General features: G+C 44.2%; 1 protein-coding gene across 3 annotated transcripts in view; it reads left to right on the top strand.

Moving 5' to 3' along the window:
- LOC144597728 (protein transport protein Sec24B-like) overlaps positions 1 to 23758 on the top strand; it is a 122117-nt gene that overhangs the window by 49279 nt on the left and 49080 nt on the right. For 2 of the 3 annotated variants that reach the window (XM_078407263.1, XM_078407261.1), the window contains exons 5-9: positions 2523 to 2618; positions 8479 to 8565; positions 12737 to 12921; positions 14395 to 14579; positions 19545 to 19647. In XM_078407263.1, the coding sequence (XP_078263389.1) occupies positions 2523 to 2618; positions 8479 to 8565; positions 12737 to 12921; positions 14395 to 14579; positions 19545 to 19647 (656 nt within the window). The remainder of the gene's footprint in view (positions 1 to 2522; positions 2619 to 8478; positions 8566 to 12736; positions 12922 to 14394; positions 14580 to 19544; positions 19648 to 23758) is intronic. The other variant, XM_078407264.1, reaches the window with a different exon arrangement.

Genomic DNA, 23758 nt, shown 5'->3' on the forward strand with positions numbered 1-23758 from the left:
GTGCTGTTCCTCCAATTTGCGGTGGGCCTCACTATGGCACTGGAGGAGGCCCATGACAGAAAGGTCAGACTGGGAGTGGGAGTGGGAGTTGAAGTGCTCAGCCACTGGGTTAAGGCGGACTGAGCGAAGGTGTTGAGCGAAGCGATCGCCGAGCCTGCGTTTGGTTTCGCCGATGTAAAGAAGTTGATATCTAGAGCAGCGGATGCAATAGGTGAGGTTGGAGGAGGTGCAGGTGAACCTCTGTCTCACCTGGAAAGACTGTTTGGGTCCTTGGATGGAGTCGAGGGGGGAGGTGAAGGGTGACTGTAGATCAGTCACTATATTCCTGATCCAGGTCGGGTCTTCAGACTGACATCCTGTGGAATGTGTCTTGCACATGCGTGGACGTAGCTTTATTGATAAGATATTAGAACAATCAAGATCATTCTTCACACTAGTTCTATGTGATACCACCCGTCCACTCCCTACGTACTCAGGGCAATTTACAGAGGCCAATTAACCTACCAACCCGCATAACTGTGGGATGTGGGAGGAAACCCACGCACTCGTGGGGAGAACGTGCAAACTCCACACAGAGACAGCACCGAGGTCAGGATTGAACCCAGGTCTCTGGCGCTGTGAGGCAGCAGCCCTACCATTAATGATAATGTTAATAATCCTTTATTCGTCCCACAACGGGGAAATTTGCAGGATTACAACAGCAAAGTAGATAGCAAAAACAGATAAGCATTCATTATAAATAAAATAAAGATAATTGTCTTTATTTACGGGTCTACTGGGAGCAGAGCTGGTTGTGCAGTCTGACGGCAGCAGGAAGGAAGAATCGTCTGTCACTGAAGGAGCTGCTCAGTGCAGTGACAGTGTCCTGCATGGGGTGGGAGTCGTTGTCCAGCAGTGAAGATAGCTTTGCCATCATCCTCCTCTCTCCCACCGCCTGCACTGAGTCAAGGGAGCATCCGAGCTGGCCTTCTGGATCAGTTTATCAAGTCTCTTCCTGTCAGCAGTTCAGATGCTGCTGCTCCAGCAGACCACTCCATAGAAAATGGCCGATGCCACCACAGTGTGGAAGAAGGCCCTCAGGAGTGCCCCCTGCACGCCAAAGGACCTGAGTCTCCTCAGCAGGTACAGTCTGCTCTGGCCTTTCTTATAACGTGCATTAATGTTATCAGTCCAATCCAGTCCATTCATGGGTGATGGATGGTGGACACAGACACGAGGGTCGAAAGACCTGTTTCCTTGTTGTATCTCTCCACTAAACTAAGCTATTGTAAGGAAGCCCGTAGTTTACTCACACCAATGATTTCTTTCCTTCATGATTTCTTACCACCACCCAAACTGATCGTGTTTTTAATTTTCTGAGTGGTTTTTAATTGTCCTCCTTTTCCATTCTGTTTATTCACAGAAAAACATTTTCTTGGCCTTTTATCTCTATTGCAACTGTGATCTCATGGCTATTGGATCTTACCCATTTAGATTTTATTTGTAGACACAAAATGCTGGAGTAACTTAGCGGGTCAGGCAGCATTTCGGGAGAGAAAGAATGGGTGACGTTTCGGGTCGAGTCCCTTCTTCAGACTGATGTCAGGGGAGGGGGCGGGACAAAGATAGGATGCAGTCGGAGACAGGAAGACTAGTGGGAGAACTGGGAAGGGGGAGGAGATAGAGAGGGAAAGCAGGGACTACCTGAAGTTAGAAAAGTCAATGTTCATACCGCTGGGGTGTAAACTACCCAAGCGAAATATGAGGTGCTGTTCCTCCAATTTGTGCTGGGCCTCACTCTGACAATGGAGGAGGCCCAGGACAGAATGGTCGGATTGGGAATGGGAGGGGAGTTGAAGTGCTGAGCCACCGGGAGATCAGGATGGTTAAGGCGGACTGAGCGGAGGTGTTGAGCGAAACGATCGCCGAGCCTGCGCTTGGTTTCGCCGATGTAGAGAAGTTGACATCTGGAACAGCGGATACAATAGATGAGGTTGGAGGAAGTGCAGGTGAACCTCTGTATCTAGTCATCATTGAGTAAGGGATACTGTCTTGTAGTGCTGTGTACATTCTGATAAAGAGCCTTTAATTCTGATTTGTTACCTTTTTTATTGTTATATGCTTTGTCTGTTCTTGTCACACTTTGTTTATTGTTACCTATCAAGTGCAGCATGTGGAGAAGCCTTGTTTCCTAATCTGTATCTGTGCTTGGGAACTTCCTGAGGCTGTCTCCATACTTAGTTGTCAATAGAGGCAGATGCATTTTAGACAATAGATGTGTTTTTTGTGCAAGTTGGTTGATGGAAAAGTGACTTAAAAACCCAAACCGATATTTTTCAGTGTGGTTCCTAACATGTACAGACATACCTGTGGAGTGTCCTTATTAATTTTTGATCCATTATGTGCGCTGGCTGTTTTATTAACAGATTGTTTTGCGTCCTACTAACTTGTTGATCTATTTTAAGCTTATTGAATGATCTGCGCTGTGATTCTTATTCTTTGCCCTGCTTAATTTTCTTTGTTTTGTGCTTTCCACTTTACAGGTATGCACTGTGGATATGTTTCTAATAACCAAGTTAATTCTGCACCAAGTCCCTTGTCATCAACTTCAGATGATGAGGATGATGATGATGAAGCAGGTGTGCTTTATGTTTTAACAGATGTCATAAATGTTGCTCCTGCTGAATTCAATTTGCTGCAAATGGTTTAATACTCACAGAATTTAGTTGGCAGCTGAGGTCACAAGTTGTTCATTTGAGTGATCAAAGGGCTATGTGTTGAATAAGCAACAACGATTAAGTACAGTTTATTAGGACGCAGTTTTGAAGTAGTTTGTTGCACTGGTGGATAATCAATGATTAAATCATGACTCCACAAGACTCCATACCGAGTTTCCATCGCATGAAGTCTTTTATTTCTCTGCGAGCTGGTCATTTTTTATGGTCCACTCGATATGAGTTTCATGGAAAGGAAATTAATTTGTATAAAAGTATTTTTAGTGAATTCAAGAGTTTATATATAAAATACTTCAAAAAGGACATACAGGTTGAAATTTAGAGGTAAGAAGATACAAAAGATGAATATGTGAGTACAATTCACATATTGTGTATAATTTTTTTATGTATAATGTATATTTAATGTATAAGGAAGTGAAAATTATTTCATGAATAGAGTTCTAGGGGCTAGTGCAATCAAGAGATATGGGAAGAAGGCAGCTCTTGGGGGCTAGTGGAATTTAAGAGAGAGTTAGATAGAGCTCTGGGGGATAGTGGAGTCAAGGGATATGGGGAGAAGGCAAGCACGGGTTGTTGATTGTGGATGATCAGCCATGATCACAATGAATGGCTCGAAGGGCTGAATGGCCTCCTCCTGCACCTATTTTCTAATAGTAAATAAGCAATAAGGGGTGGGTTGGGAATGATTAGAGACCAGGCAGCTAATTGAAGAAAAGCACTGGAAGGCATGGCTGGAATCCATAATAATAACTTTATATTGATCTAAGAATCGCAGCAGAACACAGTGGGGTGCAAATTGATGGAAAAGGGCTTCAACTGGATGAGATTCATATTTGGATGATTAGGGATTGGTGGAAACAGCAGGAGGACTCTGTAATCTTCCAACCCTTGTTAGATTAATGCCAGTTAATCAGAAATACAAATGCAGCAACCGTGTCAAGGGAAGAAACATAGAAAATAGGTGCAGAAGGAGGCCATTCAGCCCTTCGAGCCAACACCGTCATTCGTTGTGATCATGGCTGATCATCCACAGTCAGTAACCTGTGCCTGCCTTCTCCCCATATCCCTTGATTCCGCTAGCCCCTAGAGCTCTATCTAACTCTCTTTTAAATTCGTCCAGTGAATTGGCCTCCACTGCCCTCTGTGGCAGAGAATGCCACAAATTCACAACTCTCTGGTTAAAAAAGCTTCTTCTCGCCTCAGTTCTAAATGGCCTCCCCTTTATTCTTATACTGTGTCCCCTGGTTCTGGACTCCCAGGGGAAAAAAATTCTGCATCTAGCTTGTCCAGTCCTTTCATAATTGTATACGTCTCTGTAAGATCCCCTCTCATCCTTCTAAATGCCAGTGGATACAAGCCCAGTCTTTCCAATCTTTCCTCATTTGACAGTCCCGCCATCCCGGGGATTAACCTCGTGAACCTACGCGAGGTCATAGGAAGGTATATAGGAAAAAAATAACCTGAGAGAAAAAAATAATAAGCATCGAGAAAAATCTGGGTTGATAAAGCAGATGTAAGATGGATTCTTTAAAGGCAAATTAGATTTGACTAACCAATGTAATTTTATAAAGTAATATAGAACTTGTAATAACAATACTTGGGACCTATTAACAAGATTGGACAAAGTCACCGTAGGTTATGAAAGGGAAATCTGGCTCAACAAATCTATTGGAGTTTTGGTTTTCAGAAGGCTTTTGATAAAGTTCCTCGAAAGCAGTAAGTAAACAAAGCTAAAGCACGTCGGTTGGTGTCATATGGATTGAGAATTTATTGGCGGTTGGGAAACAAAAAGTGCGAATAAATGGGCACTTCAGGTAACTCGGGGCCCCAGCTAGTAAAAAATATATATGAGTAATTGAAACCAAATGTAGGCTTGTATACACTGGAATTTAGATGGATGAGAGGGGATCTTATCGAAACGTATAAGATTATTAAGGGATTGGACACGCTAGAGGCAGGAAACATGTTCCCAACGTTGGGGGAGTCCAGAACCAGGAGCCACAGTTTAAGAATAAGGGGTAGGCCATTTAGAACGGAGATTAGGAAACACTTTTTCAGTCAGAGAGTTGTAAATCTGTGGAATTCTCTGCCTCAGAAGGCAGTGGAGGCCAATTCTCTGAATGCATTCAAGAGAGAGCTAGGTAGAGCTCTTAAGGATAGCGGAGTCAGGGGGTATGGGGAGAAGGCAGGAACGGGGTACTGATTGAGAATGATCAGCCATGATCACATTGAATGGCGGTGCTGGCTCGAAGGGCTGAATGGCCTCCTCCTGCACCTATTGTCTATTGTCTATAATATCATTTCCAAGTTTTCAGATGATATAAAGCTGGGATACAGGGTGCCTGGAAGCTGTGAGGAGATGCAAAGAGGGCCAAATGTAATTTGGACAAGCAGGTAAATACATTTATGCAGCTTAACCTGGATAAATGTGAGATTTTCCAATTTGTTTCTAAAAACAAAGAGATATACTTATCTAAATGGTGACAGGGACTGTGTAAAGCACCTTGGTACACAAGTTTGCTGATAGCAAATATTGAGTATCCACAGCAAGTCTCTAGGAAAACAAATGATATGTTCGCCTTCATTGAAACAGGATTTGATTACAGGAGTAAGGATGTCTTGCTGCAGCTGCACAATGCCTTGGTAAGATGCTATTGGGAATTTTGTGTACAGCTCCAATCCACTTATCTGAGAAAATATATTCTTGCCATACGGAGAGTACTGGACTGATTGGAGACACAAGAAACTTCAGATGCTGGAATCGAGCAAAAAAACAAAGTGCTGGAGGAACTCAGCAAATAAGGCCACTTCTGTGGAGGGAATGGTCGGACGTGTTGGGACACTCCTTCAGGCTGATGGAGTAGAGAGGAGAAAGGACAGTGAGGGTGAGGCGAAGCCTGGCAGGTGATCAGTACACACAAAGTGATGGAGTGACTCAGCAGGACAGGCAGCATCGCTGGAGAGAAGGAATGGGTGACGTTTTGGGTCGAGACTTATAAGTAGATACAGGTGAGGAAGGGAGGGTGGTGATTGGCAGATGGCTGGATTAAGTGATTAAAAACTAGTGGTGAAAACAAGACAAAGTGTCAGATAAGGATAGAAAAGAAAGAGTGAAATGTAAAGCTGGAGGGAGAGAAATGGGTGAAAGGGAATGGGGGAGGGGAAATGGGGGGTGATAAATGGGAAATATGTGACTCATAGAGTCATAGATTGATACAGTGTGGAAACAGGCCCAACTCGCCCACACAGGCCCAACTCGACCACGTTGTCCCAGCTACCCTAGTCCCACTTACCTGCGCTTGGTCCATAACCCTCCAAACCTGTCCTATCCATGTACCTGTCCAACGGTTTGTTAAACGATGGGATAGTCCCAGCCACACCCACCACCCTCTGTGTGGAAAAAGTTACCCCTCAGATTCCTATTAAATCTTTTCCCCTTCACCTTGAACCTATGTCCTCTGGTCCACGATTCCCCTACTCTGGGCAAGAAACTCTGTGCATATACCCGATCTAATCCTCTCATGATTTTGTATACCTCTATAAGATCTCCCCTCATCGTCCTATGCTCCATGGAATAGAAACCCAGCCTACTCAACCTCTCCCTCTAGCTCACACCCTCTAGTCCTAGACTCGGGGATGGGACATGAGCATAGGGAGGAGGGTAAAGGAGCAGGGTGACTTGGTTGGTGGGAGAAATGTAAACGCATTGGAGCAGTTAAGAAAGGAAAGGGGAGGGGGTATTACTTAGTGTTTAGTGTTCATACCTTTGGTTTGGAAACAAGGTGAGGTGCTATTGAGGAAGAACAACACCTCATGTTCCACTTGTGTATAAATGTTAACATGAAATGCATCAGCTAACATATAAAGTATACAAGTAGGAGTTATGATGGTTATTTGTCTTCTCTGGCATAAAAACAGAATTGTAAAAATGACCCAATTATGGCTAACAACAGAAGGATTGCATTACCAACAAAGAAATTGCCAGATAAAGTAGCAAGTGTTGCGGTTGACGGCACTTTAGAATTTGTTGGAGCAGGACCAAGACATTGTTTAAGACACTCGCAAGGAATATGAGTGGATTTTTTAAATTCAAGCATCTATAAAGAAAAATCTATAGAAAATTATAGTCAGAAATGGGAGAATTTATAATTGGAATCAGTTGACAGAACAATCAAATTCTGTGGAGACACGAGAGACTGCCGATGCACAAAGGCCCCAGCTATGCCTCTGTTTTTGTGGCTGAGGGGTACAGTTTGTTTCAAATGTATCCTGGCACCACTTGCCAACTTTTTCTCCGGTGCATTGATGACTGCAATGGGGCTGCCTCCTGCCTCCTAACTCATCGTGTTAATCAACTTCCACCCTACCCTTACATTCACTTGGATCATCTCTGATAACTCTCTTCCCATTCTTCATCTCTCTGCTTCCATTTCAGGAGACAATTTATCCACAGGCATCTACCACGAACCCACAGACTCCCACAACTGCCTTGACTACACATCCTCCCATCCTGTCTCTTGCCAGGAGGTCATCCCTTTCTTGCAGTTTCTCCATCTTCACTCTCGTGATGAGGCTTTCCACTCTGGATTTCCCACTCTCGGACAACTGAGCTTCTTTTTCTTCAGGAAGCATTGTTCCCCCTGCACCCCACCTCTCACCCCACCTCTCACCCCACCTCTCACCCCACAGTTGTAAGCAGAGCCCTCGCCAGCATCTCCATTCCCCCACCCCCATCCCCTGACAGAACAGGGATAGAGTTCCACAGATTATTACCTTTCACCCCATCAGACTCAATAGACAATAGGTGCAGGAGGAGGCCATTCGGCCCTTCGAGCCAGCACCGCCATTCAATGTGATCATGGCTGATCATTCTCAATCAGTACCCCGTTCCTGCCTTCTCCCCATACCCCCTGACTCCGCTATCCTTAAGAGCTCTATCTAGCTCTCTCTTGAATGCATTCAGAGAATTGGCCTCCACTGCCTTCTGAGGCAGAGAATTCCACAGATTTCTAACTCTCTGACTGAAAACGTTTTTCCTCATCTCCGTTCTAAATGGCCTACCCCTTATTCTTAAACTGTGGCCCCTGGTTCTGGACTCCCCCAACATTGGGAACATGTTTCCTGCCTCTAACATGTCCAACCCCTTAATAATCTTATACGTTTCGATAAGATCTCCACACACAACATATAATTCACCGACATTTCCGCCAGCTTCGTCGCATTCTCCCCACCAGTCACATCTTGCCCAGTCCCACCTCTTTCTACTTTCCACAGAGACCACCCTCTCCATGACTCCTTGGTTCCCTCGTGCTCTCCCTGCCCCCCACCCTTCCAGGTACTTTCCCTTGCAACCGCAGAAGGTTTAACACCTCGCCCCATGCCTCCTCACTGACTTCCTTTCTGGGATCCCAGCGGGACTTGCAGGTGAGACCGTAGTTTGCATGCACCTCCTCCAACCTCCTCTGTTGGATTTGGTACTCTCGATGTGGCCTCCTTTACATCGGTGAGACCAGGCATGCACAATGTGACCACTCCGCCAGGCATGCACAATGTGACCACTCTACTGTGAAATTCATCCAATTTTGTGGGCTACAAATATTTGAAAGCATGTAAATCAAATGATATTAATTCTGATGGGCAGATGCTACTTTGTGAAACCAAGTGTATTGAGAAAAGTTTCACATACCTTATTTCCCCATTTCAGTTCCAAACCTGCTTAGATCTTTTCGCTGCAGGTGTGTGACATGTTTTGATTTTCTTTCAGGCATGGACACTTCCTCCTCTTCTTCATCATCCACTAACACATCACTCCCCAACAACTACGATAGTTTGGAAGGTGGAAATAATCAAGGTGACTTTATGTTTTATTTGCAAAAGATATAAATTGCAAAGAATTGTGCAGTTTTCCAAGCACAAATTGGAGCATTTATTTCTCATAGTATATGTTGTCTATAGTTAATCCCATTATTAACCAAAAACTTCCAAGTATTTTAAGAAATAAATTTAACTGAAAAGTTAACAACGTTAGACTTCAGTCACAGAGGGCAGAAGTTTGTCTGTAGTTGCTTATGCACTGAACAATATTGTAATGGCTTTAACTCGTAAATTGGCTTCTACTGAATTCATGGAAATGACATTTGCAAGTGAAGAATAAAGTGCAGCTGGAATATAGAGTAATAGACTCACAGAGCATAGAAACAGTCCCTTTCACCGGCTGCATCACACCGACCCTCAAGCCCATTGACTCTAATCCTACTTGCCTGCATTAATTCCATATCCCTCTCCATTTTAAAATCATAGAGGCATACAGCATGGAAATAGGCCCTTCGGCCCAAGTTACCCACGCCGACCAACATGCCCCATCTATACTAGTCCCACCTGCCTGCTTTTGGCCCACAGACCTCACAATCTACCCTATCCATGTACCTGGCTAAATATTTCTTAAATGTTGCGTTGGTACCTGCCTCAACTACCTCTTCCGGCAACTTGTTGCATACACCCACCACCCTTTGTGTAAAAAAAATATAGTTAACCCTCAGGTTCCCATTAAATCTTCCCCCCTCACCTTAAACCTATGTCCTCTGGTTCTCGATTCCCCTATTCTGGGCAAAAGATTCTGTGCGTTTACCCAATCTATTCCTCTCATGATTTTGTCCAGCTCATTCAAGTACCTGTTCAGATGCCTCTTAAACGTTGTTAATGTTGCTGCCTCCACCACCTCCTCTGCCAGCTTATTCCAAACACCAACTACTATTTGAATTGGTTATCCCTGAATTCCCTTATTAATCTCCTCCCTCTCATCTTAAATCTCTAGAAACATAGAAAATAGGTGCAGGAGTAGGCCATTCGGCCCTTCGAGCCTGCACCGCCATTCAATATGATCATGGCTGATCACCCAATTCAGTATCCTATACCTGCCTTCTCTCCATACCCCCTGATCCCTTTAGCCACAAAGGCCACATCTAACTCCCTCTTAAATATAGCCAATGAACTGGCCTCAACTACCTTCTGTGGCAGAGAATTCCACAGACTCACCACTCTCTAGTTTTAGATACCCCTACCATGGGGAAACAGACTAAAACTAAGCCTCTCTATCTGTGCCTCTCAAAATATTACCTACCTCTACAATGTCACCAGTCAGCCTCGAATCCAGGGAAATCAGACCCAACCTATCCAACCTCTCCTCAACTCAAGCCTCCCCAATCCCAGAAACATACTTGGGAATATTTTCTGCACCTTCTCTGGCTTTTTAATCCTTCCTTTCTATAGTTTAGTGACCAGAAATGCACATTATTTCTACCACTGTCATCCAACTATCATTTTGTACAATTGGAACGTGACGTCCCAAATTTTGTACTCAATGCCTTAGCCAGTGAAGGCAAACGTGCCATGTGTTTCCTCTTCACCTGTCTACCTTTGTCCTCAATTTCAGGGAACTATGTACCCCTAGGTCACTGTGTTCAACAGCACCCCTCAGGGCCCTGCTATTCGCTGTGTAAGTCTGCCCTGGTTTTAACTTCCCAAATCAATGTGCACTTGTCCAGGTTAAATTCCACCTGCCATTTTCTTGCCAATTACCCTCGTGGATCCCTGTTACTGCTGTAACTTGGTGTCATCTGCAAACTTACCAATCATGCCACCTACAGTTTCATTCAAATTGTTAATACACATGAGAACTAACATAAGACCCAGCACCAATCCTTGCAGCATAACACTGATGACAATCCTCCAATCTGGAACAGTAACTGTCTTCTGCTTTCTGTCATCAAACCGATTTTACATCCAATTTGCTAACTGACCCTGGATCCTTTGTGTTCCAACCTCCTCAACCAACTTACCATGTACGACCTTGTCATAGACCAAGTTAAAGTTGATTAGATAACATCTACCACCTTGCCCTCATCAATCCTCTTCGTCATCTTTAGTTTAGACATACGGCGCGGAAACAGGCCCTTTCGGCCAACCGGGTCCGCACCGACCAGCGATACCCGCACATTAACACTATCCCATATGCACCAGGGACGATTTTTTTACATTTACCAAGCCAATGAACCTGTATACCTGCACGCCTTTGGAGCGTGGGAGAAACCGAAGATTTCGGAGAAAACCCACGCAGGTCACGGGGAGAACGTACAAACTCCGTACAGACGGCGCCCGTAGTCGGGATGGGTCTCCGGCGCTGCATTCGCTGTAAGGCAGCAACTCTGCCGCTGCGCCACCGTGCCGCCCTTCAAGAAACTCAGACAAATTTCTGAGATGTGATTTGCCATAGACGAAACCATACTCTACATCCCTAATCAGTTAAAAAACCACAAAAGTTGTGAAATAACTCAGTGGGTCAGGCAGCATCCCTGGAGGACATCGATAGGTGACATTTTGGGACTGGATCCTTCTTCAGACGGAACAAAGCTCCCAACCTTAAACGTCACCTATCCATGTTCACCTGAATCGCTGAGTTACTCCAGCATTTTGTGTTTTTTGTTGTGTAAGCCAGCATCTACAGTTCCTTGTGTCTTTATCCCTAATCACTCCTTGCCTTCCAAGTGCAAGTAAATACATTCTCTCAGATTCTTTTCCAACAATTCTTTCATGTGAGACCCACTGGCCTCTAATTTCTATTTCAGCTAAGCAGCCAAGGACAAATTCTTCTTCTGAAAAATCATAAATGTTCACCATATCGTCCTGTACACCGCTCAATTGCTTGCATGATATAGCGCAGGAAATATAGGAAAAGGAAAGTTTTCAGAATTTGCTGACCATTTGATCAGCAGTGCCTCATTGTATCTACCCTCTTCTTCATTTTCAAGCCCGTTGAAATAGAAACATAGAAACATAGAAAATAGGGTGCAGGAGGAGGCCATTTGACCCTTCGAGCCAGCACCGCCATACATTGTGACCATGGCTGATCATCCACAATCAGTAACCTGTGCCTGCCTTCTCCCCATATCCCTTGATTCCACTAACCCCTAGAGCTCCATCTAACTCTCTTTTAAATTCATTCAGTGAATTGTCCTCCATTGCCCTCTGTGGCAGAGAATTCCACAAATTCACAAATCTCTGGGTGAAAAAGTTCCTTCTCACCTCAGTTTTAAATGGCCTCTCCTTTATTCTTAGACTGTGTCCCCTGGTTGTGGACTCCCCCAACATTGGGAACATTTTTCCTGCATCTAGCTTGTCCAGTCCCTTTATAATTTTATACGTCTCTATAAGATCCCCTCTCATCCTTCTAAACTCCAGTGAATGCAAGCCAAGTCTTTCCAATCTTTCCTCATATGACAGTCCCTTCATCCCAGGGATTAACCTCGTGAACCGACATTGCACTGCCTCAATAGCAAGGACGTCCTTCCTCAAATCAGGAGACCAAAACTGCACACAATACTCCAGATATAAATTGATGTTATTCAAAGTGTCTTTTCTTTCCAAGTCATTCAAATACTGGTACTGAACATTTGTGACCCATTTCAGTACAAATTTATTGCAGATTTAAGAGTGATAACTTTTCAAATAAAGTTCCAAGTGTGGAAACTTTACAAAGTTTGCTCAACAAACATGCTGCCTCTCTCCTTTTTAATCCCAATTATTCTTCGTACATATCCGATGATATGCACTGGTTATGTGCAATTAATACATCAAAACAAAATAATTTGCACTAGCCCATTGCTATTTATAAATTGGCCAGCACATTTTGTTATATCACAATTACTGTATTTCAAAGAACTGCAGATGCTGGTTAATACACAAAAGAACACAAAGTGCTGGAGTAACTCAACAAGTCAGGCAGCATCTCTGGAGAACATGGATAGGTGATATTTCAGACCGATGAAGGGTCTCGACCCGAAACGTCACCTGTCCATGTTCTCCAGAGATGCTGCATGACCTGCTGAGTTACTCCAGCACTTTCTGTCCTTACTGTATTTGAGAAGTTGTTAGTTGGGGTGCACTGAAATTGTGAAAGCTGCTGCAGAAATGCAAGTTCACTCTTGACTTTAACAATTGTAAATTCCACTTTCAAATGTTTGCAGACTTGTCATCTTCAGACAATAAACCCCTTGCTGCAACTGATCCAAGTTCACCGATGACGACCAACCAATATGGTGAAGCATATCCAATTCTCCATTCGCCCTTCCTGAAGGTCGCTCCTCCTTTGCACCCTGTGGGGCAGCCCACAGGTCCTGGACATCCACAGGGAGTTCAGCAGTTTACACAGGTAGGGCCGCTATAAACCTAGCTGTTCTAACAAAGCCTATTCTTAACCTTGCTCACTCGCCTTTATATGTTTGCCACACCCAAAATAGCCCTGACAATGCTGCAGTGGGGTGTGGATATGATGGGGAAATAGTAGTTTGCGAGTCGAGGGTTTGAAAGCCTGCACTTAATTTCCTGTCGGACACGGACACTAATAATAATAACAATATAATTCAGTCTGAAGAAGGGTCGAAACGTCACCCATTCCTTCTCTCCTGAGATGCTGCCTGACCTGCTGAGTTACTCCAGCATTTTGTGAATAAATATCTTCGATTTGTACCAGCATCTGCAGTTATTTTCTTATATAACAATATAATATATTCCTTTATTCGTCCCACACCGGGGAAATTTACAGTGTTGCAGCAGCAAAGTGGATAGCAAGACATTATAAATAAAAGTAAAGACAAGGATAAATTGTCATCAGTTTTCTGTGTGTTCTTAACTGTTACTGTTAACTCGTCTGCTGGGAGCAGTGCTGGTTGTGCAGTCTCACAGCAGCGGGAAGGAAGGACCTCTGATATCTCTCCTTCACGCACTTGGGGTGAAGGAGTCTGTCACTGAAGGAGCTACTCAGTGCAGTGACAGTGTCCTGCATGGGGTGGGTGTCGTTGTCCAGCAGCGATGTTAACTTTGCCATCATCCTCCTACGATGGACTAACCATCCACTAACCTTCAAAAGAGAAATCTGACGTGAAATTAAGATAATATTTGGCTTTCACCGTCCGGCGCGGCCTGAAATAGGCCGCGGGATTTTCCACCGCCCGGCGGGGGCTTCAATGTCGGGAGCCCCGACCGCCCCGACGTGGCAACTTCGACTGCCTGACCGCGGGAGAAGATGGCAGGGAAGAGAGAAGACATTCTGACCTTCCATCACAGTGAGGAGGTGACTGGAGGAGACTCACTGTGATGGATGTTTTTTGTTTTATGTTGGTTTTTGTGATTGTGTGTTTTATTGCTTTTTTTATTATTGCCTCTCATTGTTGACTGTGGGTAACATAATTTCATCCAAAAACATGTTTTTGAATGACAATAAAGGTACTTTATTATTATTTATTATTATTATTATCTAAACTGGTTGTTCCAGTAAGAGAAATGTTGTGCTAACCTTAATCAGTTTTGAACATTTCTTGCAAAATCAAGTTGTTAGCAACTTCTTGCAGAATGTACAAATGTACAAAAAGGTAAGAATGCATGGTTCCGGATAATTTGTCGTGAATTATCTTTCAGTTTTAATAGCAAAATCCCTTTTCCAAATTAGCAAATTTAAGGATGTTAGGACACTGGATATTCCACGGGATATTCCTAATAAGAAATGTTTATTTCGTAGTTAAATTAAATATTATTGAAAGACTTTTGTTCAATGACATGTTTTAATGAAGGATAAAAGGATGGGCATGCCTAACCAGAGGGAAATCTTTGCTTTTTGTAATTGCAGCCTTTTTCTAACGTTAATCAGCTGTCATCAACCATGGAGGGACTATCATTTCAGAATAAGCAGCAGGCTGATGCTCTGAAACAAGTCAATCTTCTTCAAGAGCGGAATATTCTTCCACCTGTTCCTATCCAGAATCCTCAATCCAATTTAAGTCCAGAGTTAAGGAAGCTTAATTGCAATCCAGAGTAAGTTTGTTACCGACAGATCTGTATAAGCTTGATAATGCGCAGCGGTAGAGTTGCTGCCTTACAGCGAATGCAGCGCCGGAGACTCAGGTTCGATCCTGACTACGGGCGCCGTCTGTACGGAGTTTGTACGTTCTCCCCGTGACCTGCGTGGGTTTTCTCAGAGATCTTCGGTTTCCTCCCACACTCCAAAGACGTACAGGTATGTAGGTTAATTGGCTGGGTAAATGTAAAAATTGTCCCTAGCGTGTGTAGGATAGTGTTAATGTGCGGGGATCGCTGGGCGGCGCCAACTCGGTGGGCCGAAGGGCCTGTTTCCGCGCTGTATCTCTAAATCTAAAAAAAAGAATAAAATATGTTTCCATGGGCATTTATCCTTATCAGTATCACGTTATCTGAGACTAAGTTGCTGTATTTCATTCAGGTTGAGTTTTTTATGTTCTGCTTCAATCTAAAGATGTTGCAATTTTAAAATCATGAAATAGTTCATCCTTCATTGCTGGCAAGTTTGTATTTGCAAAGCTGCTAATTGCATTCTTTGAGTTGCAGTTATTAGACCCTCAGAGTAGATGTCACTGTTATCAACCAATTTAAGAGCTGTGGTTAGGCACAAAATGCTGGAGTAACTCAGCGAGTCAGGCAGCAACTCTGGAGAGAAGGAATGGGTGATGTTTTGGGTCGAGACCATTTTTCAGACTGATGTCAGGGGAGAGAGAGATACAAGATAAGGAGTGAAAATAGGACAAAGGGAATGGAGATCAAGGAAAATGTAGAATAGATCATTGTTAGTTGGGAGAAGGTAACAACAAAGCAAACGGAGATAAAATGTAGTTGTAGACTGGTCTGAGAACTGGGAAGGGGGAGGGATGGAGAGAGAGGGAAAGCAAGGGTTACTTGAAGTTAGAGAAGTCAATGTTCATACCGCTGTGGTGTAAGCTGACCAAGCAAAATATGAGGTGCTGTTCCTCCAATTTGCGCTGTGGTTATATTTCCAAAGCCTTCCACAGCTGTGATCCTCCAAGGGGAAGTGGGGGGATAAAATCTTGATCTTGTTTATTTTGGTCTCTAACTAACCCGGAAGGCATGGAAGTCTCGTGACATCCATTATTTTTGGTGTGCTTCACTTTTAAATTGACATGCTTGGTAAAGTGCAATTAAAAATATAATTACAAAAATTAAGTTACTGCTGTGTTCTAGATGATTCCTGTCGGGAGTGAAATTTCTCAACTCTGCTGAAGATTTTTGTGCAAACTAGATGTACAGAGGGATCCTAGGGTCTAAAGCCATAACTCCCAGAAAGTGGCAATACAAGTAGATAGAATGGTACATTGAGTACAAGAGTCAGGAAGTCATGATGCGGCTTTATAGGACTTTGGTTGGGCCACATTTGGAGCATTGCGTGCAGTTCCATTACAGGGAGGATGTGGAAGTTTTGGAAAGTGTGCAAATGATACCCTGACTGGGGGGTGAATTGGCTACAAGGGAGAGGTTGGACAGACTTGGATTGTTTTCTTTGGAACGCCGAAGGTTGTGGGGAGATCTGATGGAAGCACAGATGCTCCTCGACTTACGATGCTTCGACTTACGATGCTTCCACTTTACGATGGTGCAAAGGCGATACACATTCAGTAGAAACCGTACTTTGAATTTTGATCTCTTCCCGGGCTAATGTAAGTGTTCTGAGCACGTTTAAGTGGGCACATGGTGGCGCAGCGGTAGAATTGCTGTCTTACAGTGAATAGACAATAGACAATGGGTGCAGGAGTAGGCCACTCGGCCCTTCGAGCCAGCACCACCACTCAATGTGATCATAGCTGATAATTCTCAATCAGTACCCCGTCCCTGCCTTCTCCCCATACCCCCTGACTCTGCTATCCTTAAGAGCTCTATCTAGCTTTCTCTTGAATGCGTTGACCTGGGTTCGATCCCGACTACGGGTGCTGTCTGTACAGAGTTTGTACGTTCTCCCCGTGACCTGCATGGGTTTTCTCCGAAATCTTCGCTTTCCTCCCACACTCCAAAGACGTACAGGTTTGTAGGTTAATTGGCTTGGTAAATGTAAAAATCGTCCCTAGTGGGTGTAGGATAGCGTTCATGTGCGGGGATCGCTGGTCGGCACGGACCCGGTGGGCCGAAATGGCTATGATGTTTGGTAGGTTAGGTGTATTAAATGCATTTTCGACTTAAGATATTCATCGTAAGTGGAGGAGCATCTATATGTGAAATTGTGAGAGGCACAGATGGGGTAGATAGTCAGAATCTTTTTACCAGAATGGAAAAATCAAATACTAGAGGGCAGAGCTTCAAGGTAAGAGGGACAAAGTTTAAAGGAGATGTGTGGGTTTTTTTATACACAGACGGTGGTGAGTGTCTGGAACTTGCTGCATGGTGGTTGAAGCAAATACATTAGTGGCATTTAAAAGATGTTTGGATAGGCGTATGGATCTGCAGGGAATGGAGGGATATGGGTAACATGCAAGTAGATTGTTCTTGGCATCAGGTTTGTCACAGACATTGTGGGTGGAAGGTGTAGGAAGGAACTGCAGATGCTGGTTGAAACCAAAGATAGACACAAAGTACTGGAGTAACTCATAAATGTTCACCATATCGGGACAAGCAGCATCTTTGGAGAGAAGGAATGGGTGACGTTTTGGGTCGAGTCTGAAGAAGGGTCTCAGCCCGAAACGTCAGCCATTCCTTCTCTCCAGAGATGCTGCCTGTCCCGCTGAGTTACTCCAGCATTTTCTGTCTGTCTTGTGGGCTGAAGGGCCTTGTTTTGTGCTGTACTTTTCTACACTCTAGTTGATCTAAGCATGGAAGATTTCATTCAGCACTGTAAATTTATAGACGTGAGATTTGATTTGAAAGGAGAAAATGGATAGTCTTCCTGCAAACCTCAATGTTCAAACAGGATTTTGTTACCTAAGAAGAGATTCACCAGGATGCTGCCAGGGATGAAGGGCCTCGGCTATGAGGAGAGACTGAGCAGACTGGGGTTGTTTTCCCTGGAGCAGAGAAGGCTGAGAGGGGACATGATCGAGGTGTACAAGATCATGAGGGGCATGGATAAGGTAGATGGCGGGGAACTTCTTCCACTGGTGGAAGGTTCAACAACGAGGGGACATAGATACAGGGTAAGGGGAGGGAGGTTTCGGGGGGATGTGAGAAAGAACCTTTTCACCCAGAGGGTGGTTGGAGTCTGGAACTCACTGCCTGGGGTGGTGGTGGAGGCGGGAACACTCACAACGTTTAAGAGGCATTTGGATGGGCACTTGAAATGCTACAACATTCAGGGCTACGGTCCAAATGCGGGAAAATGGGATTAAAATTAGACTGTGTTTGGTAACGGGCGGCGCGGACACGATGGGCCGAAGGGCCTCTTTCTGTGCTGTAGGACTCTATGACTCTAAAATCGCCCATTTTACAAAACTTGTTTTCACTCATGCGTATCTGCATGTTCTGGACAAGCAATACATTAATTGGTCTGACACTAAATAGTGTTCCACTCTCCTCCGTCCGATCTTTACTAAACTAAATCTGCTCTTTCTGAGAGACATACAGTGAAAATCGTTTGTTGCATGCTATCCAGTCAAAGAGAAGATGTACAGTGTACAGATGAAGGAGAAAGGGTACATTTAGTGCAAGCTAAAGTCCGATTAAAGATAGTTCAAAGGTCTCCAATGAGATAGACGAGAGGTCAGGACAGCACTTGAGCTGGAGAGAGGACAGTTCAGTTGCCTGATAACAGCTGGAAAGAAGCTGTCCCTGAATCTGGAGGTATGTGTTTTCAAACATATGTACTTCTTTGTCTGATGGGAGAGGGGAGAAAAGAGACTGGTACTTGATTATGCTGGTGATCTTGCCGAGACAGCGTGAAGTGTAGATGGGATCAGTGCAAGGGAGGTTGGTTTGTGTGATGGTCTGGGCTATGTCCACAACTCTGCAATTTCTTACGGTTTTGTATGGAGCTGTTCCCACACCATGTTGTGGTGCATCTCGATAAAATGCTTTCTACGGCGCATCTATAGAAGTTGTTGAGGTTGTTGGGGACATGCCAAACTTCCAAAGCCTTCTGAGGAAGTTGAGGCATTGATTGGCGCGTGTTCTTGGCCATTGCTTTGACGGGGCTGATCCAGGACAAATTGCTGGCGATATTTATTCCTAAGAAGTTGAAGCTTTCAATCATCTCTAATTCGGCACCGTCAATGTACCCTGTGGTGTGTTGCGAGATGTTGCCGCACATATCTCGCTTTTCACTTAGTGTGTGCAATAGTTTAAATACAAAATTGAAAATTCAAATTGAGTAAGCTATTTTATTACTTTATGTATAACTAGACCAAGTGGAACTGTTGGGCCCAAACCTATCCTGCATTGGTGCAGCACTCTGTCCTTCCCCCACTCCCCCTTCCCTCCACCCCTCCCTCCCTCCCCCCCACCCCTCCTTCCCCTTCCCCTCTCTCCCTCCTCCCCCTCCCTCACCCCCCCTCCCTCCCTCTCTCCCTCCTCCCCCCTTCCCCCCACCCCCTCTCTCCATCCTCACTCTCCCTCCTTCCCCCTCCCTTCCCCCTCCCTCCCTCCCTCCCCCTCCCCTCCTCCATCCTCCACCCCTCCCCTCCACCCCTCCCATCCCACTCAACCCCCTTATCCTCCCTCCTCCTCCCCCCCTACTCTATCCCCCTCAACCCCCCTTATCCTCCCTCCTCCTCCCTCCCTACCTCCCTCCCTAGGAGATCGATTTAAACTTTAAAATGTGAATAACTTAAAAAATGTAACACCGATTTCAATGAAACTTCTTCCATTAGCACTAAAGGGACGACGGTGAGTAAGGTGGGCCTAAAATGGTCGCGCTATCATGTACCGTTTTGGCTGTAGTTCAGGAACAAACAAACAAACAAATGAGAGTTTTATTATGTAGATGGTGCAAGCCTGCTTTTGATTAATGTGATGCTATTTCCTTGCTCCCAGCTTATTCCGATGCACCCTGATGAATGTTCCTCAAACTCAGGCGTTGCTGAACAAAGCAAAACTTCCTCTTGGGTTATTACTTCATCCCTTCAAAGACCTGACGGTAATTTGTTTTATTTGTCGACTAAACCGATGACCGATGGTCAGCGTGGGCTCAGTAATAAATTGTTCAAGTTATCTTTCCACCACGAGCAACAATGTGAGGAAATATAGAATCTAAAAGTGTCTTTGCAGCAAATCCCCGATTCTGCCTCATTCTGTGCAAGGGAAGTTAAGCTGTATTCACAGTAATAACCGAAGATAGTCACAAAATGCTGGAGTAACTCAGCAACACAGGCAGCATCTTTGGATAGAAGGAATGGGTGACGTTCTGGGCTCAGACCCTTCTTCAGATGTCTCAACCCAAAACATCACGCATTCCTTCTCTCCAGATATGCTGCCTGTCCCACTGAGTTACTCCAGCATTTTGTGTCCATCTTCGGTTTAAACCAGCACCTGCAGTTCCTTCCTACAACATTTCTCTGTTACAACATTGTTTTCGTCAGCGGTTCCACTGAAAACGCTGGCTGATAGAAGTGCACTTGTCAACATGTTCCTGATGCCACGTCTGTGTGTGATGGTGCACAAATACAAAAAGCACTGAAAGTTCAGATGGTGGCTGACCTTGCCTTGTGTTCCACTTCTGGACATGACACTTAATTGAATGATGGTTCCTGATCATGCAGAGCTGAAGGGGCCCGATACAATTAACCCTCAGCTTTACAATACAGAGGTTGGACAACAATTATTTAATCGTATCACCTTTTTGGATGAGAAAGGAATAGCTTTCTTAAGGATAGCGGAGTCAGGGGGTATGGGGAGAAGGCAGGAACGGGCTACTGATTGAGAATGATCAGCCATGATCACATTGAATGGCGGTGCTGGCTCGAAGGGCCGAATGGCCTACTCCTGCACCTATTGTCTAAAGGAAGCAAAACTAGTTGAAAAGCAAAAAGCTGCAGATGGAAAATCTGAAACTTCTGAAAATAGTCAGCAGGCTAGGCAGTAGAACCACAGAACGAACGACCAGATTTAGCATTTCGGGCTGATGATTTTGGGCCTGTTTATCCTGCAAGAGCCACTAAAAGGCTAAGTCAGTCAGTCACTCTTGAAAGCGTACAGGTGCTCCCCGGCTTACGATAGTTGGACTTTGCAATAGTTGGACTTTGCGATAGTTGGACTTTGCGATGGTGCAAACTGCAGCGACTCTCAGCGAGCCGCCGCTCGCTTCCGGCCACATAATCGCGTGCATTACAATGCATTTCGACTTAACAATGCTTTCGTTCTCCGATGGGTTTCTCGGAACAGAACCCCATCGGAAGCTGAGGGGCACCTGTCTACAAATTTTTTAAGTGCCCACTGCAAAATTCTTGGGGATTTTGCAGGTACGTTTATCTCAGCAGTCGGTCTTGCTGAGTCACTTTTAGAAGCTTTACACCAAATTTAAAAGAAAGATATGAGGTAATCTCAACATTCTGATTGGACTCAGGATAAATGGATGAACTGACCGAAGTGCTAACTCATTACACAGTTGTTGCTTGTTCTGAATATTTTCAGCATGTCCTCTTCTAAAGTGGTTTAATTCGTATTAAATATTTTATTTGATTTGTTAATTGTGCTTTATTTAATTTGATAAGTGTTAGTTAATTTTTAGATTATTTAATTGCACTTTAGCTGCTTTTATCTCCAGTCATCAGTGACATTTGGAGACAGTGGGAAAAGGTTTGGGACAACATGTGCTTTCTGTCAAGAGTCATAAAGTTGTACAGCTTGATAACAGGGCCTTTGGCCAAACTTGCCATGCCATCCTGGTTTTATAACTGAACGTAATATTTGCCTGCGTTTGAACCATATCCCCTTTAAAGCATTCCCATCCATGTACCTATCTAAACATTTTTGAAACATAGCCATGGTACCTGCCTCAAGCAGCTTGTTCCATGTACGGGCCATTGTATGGAAAGTGAACCAAAATATCACACAAGTAACCAGACGTCATCACATAAAGTAATACATTAAAAAATTCTTGTAAGAAATTAATCATATTCATTGCTATGTTCCATCCTACAGAACTATAATGCATGCCTTTTTTTAAATTCACAGAGTTTGTCAGATAAAACTTCTATGAAATAAATGCTTCCGCGTAAGATCACACACGTGACCAGGTCATATTTGACCTCTGACCGTAAACAAACATTGTCAGTATAACATATAAAAATTTCACTTGATAAGCTTCGACATATATAAGTCATATATACAGTACAAAACAATATACCTGTAATGCTTTCAGAATTAGAAGAGATGTATTCCACAATGTAATTCTTTTTTTGGTCACACACGTGACTAAGAATGGCCCATCTACATATCCCTCTGTGTGAAGAAATTGCCCCCAGATCTTTTTTAAATATTCCCCCCCCCCGTCTTACCTTATTTTTTGGGGGCGGGGGGGGGGGGGGGGGGAACTGACCATTCACCTTATCTATGCCTCTCATGATTTTGTTTACCTCTACAAAGTTACTGCTCAGTCTCCTATTCTCCAGAGAAACAAGTCCCAGCCTATCCAGACTTTCCTTGTAACTCAAGCCCTCAAATCCTGGTAACATCCTAGTCCCTTTCCAGCTTCATGACGTCCTTCCTGCAGTAGGGCGATCAGAACTGCACACAGCACTCCAAAGATACACACAAAGTGCTGGAGGATTACATCGGGTCAGGTAGCATCTCTGAAGAACATGATTAGGTGGAGTTTCGGGTCAGGACCCTTCTCCCGACCTGAAAACATCACTTATCCATGTTCTCCAGAGAAGCTGCCTTAACCCGTTGAGTTACTCCAACACTTTGTTTTGTTTTTTTTTGTAAACCAACATCTGCAGTTCTTTGTTTCTACAAATACCAGTAGATCCTGGCCCTCAGAATCCCCTCCAAATTCTTTGCCCATCAGTGACGTCAGGCTCACTGGCCTGTAGTTCCCTGGCTGGTCCTTGTTGCCCTTCTTGAATAAAGGTACCGTATTAACCACCTTCCAGCCCTCTGGTACCAACCCGTGACTAAAGATGATACAAATATCTCTGCCATGGCCCTAGCAATTTCTTCCTTCACTTCCCACAATGAGAGCTGCGAGAATACATTTGGTCAGGCCCAGGGACTTATCCACCTTAATATTGTTTATAACTGCTAGCACCACCTCTTATATGATTCAGATATGGTCCAACACGTCACTACTCATTTCCCTCAGTTCCTTTGATTCTATGTCCTTCTCCTCAGTAAATACATATATGAAGTATTCATTTAACACCTGTCTGATCCCTGGCTTGACACAGATACACATGATGATCTTTAAGGGGGCCTACTCTTTCCCTTGCTACCCTTTTGCTCTTAATATGTTGGTCTGTTAGGATTTTCCTTCACATTGTCTGACAGAGCTATCCTGATTTCTGCTCATTTTTTTATATTCCTCAAGGAATTCATTTGATTCCAAAACCTTCTTGACTTCTCAAACTTCAGATAGTCCCTCCTTTCCCTCTCTATCCCCTCCTCCTTCCCAGTTCTCCCACCAGTCTTCCTGTCTCCTACTACATCCTATCTTTGTCCCGCCCCATCCCCTGACATCAGTCTGAAGAAGGGTCTCGACCCGAAACGTCATTCCTTCTCTCCAGAGATGCTGCCTGTCCCGCTGAGTTGCTCCAGCATTTTGTGTCTACCTACACCTGACATATGCTTTCTTTATCCCTCATCACTCATGATGCCATAAACCAGCTAATCTCACCTTTAAAAGCCCCACACTTATCATACATCCCTTTATCTGAAACCAGCATCTCCCAGTAAACTATTGCAAGTTCCAGTCTAATACATTGATAATTGGCCTTACCCCAATTTAACACTTCAACTTGTGGATCAAAGTTGACTTTTTCCTTGACTAGTTTAAAACTAATCGTCTCAAATGGTCGCAAGGTGCTCCCTGACTCCCACTTCCCTGCCTTATTCACTAATAGGAGGTTCAGTGATGCACCCTCTGTAGTGGGACCCTTTACATATTGTTTAAGAAAGCTTTCCTGGGCATACTTTAGAAACCCCACCTCATCAAAGCACGAGGGGATTTTCGGTCAAAATTATTGATATTGAAATCACCAATAAACAGTTCTGGAGAGCAACCTCAGAATGTAGTACTTGAGGTTTAGCCT

The sequence above is a fragment of the Rhinoraja longicauda genome, chromosome 1 (assembly GCF_053455715.1).
Source record: "Rhinoraja longicauda isolate Sanriku21f chromosome 1, sRhiLon1.1, whole genome shotgun sequence".
NCBI classification, from domain to species: domain Eukaryota; kingdom Metazoa; phylum Chordata; class Chondrichthyes; order Rajiformes; family Arhynchobatidae; genus Rhinoraja; species Rhinoraja longicauda.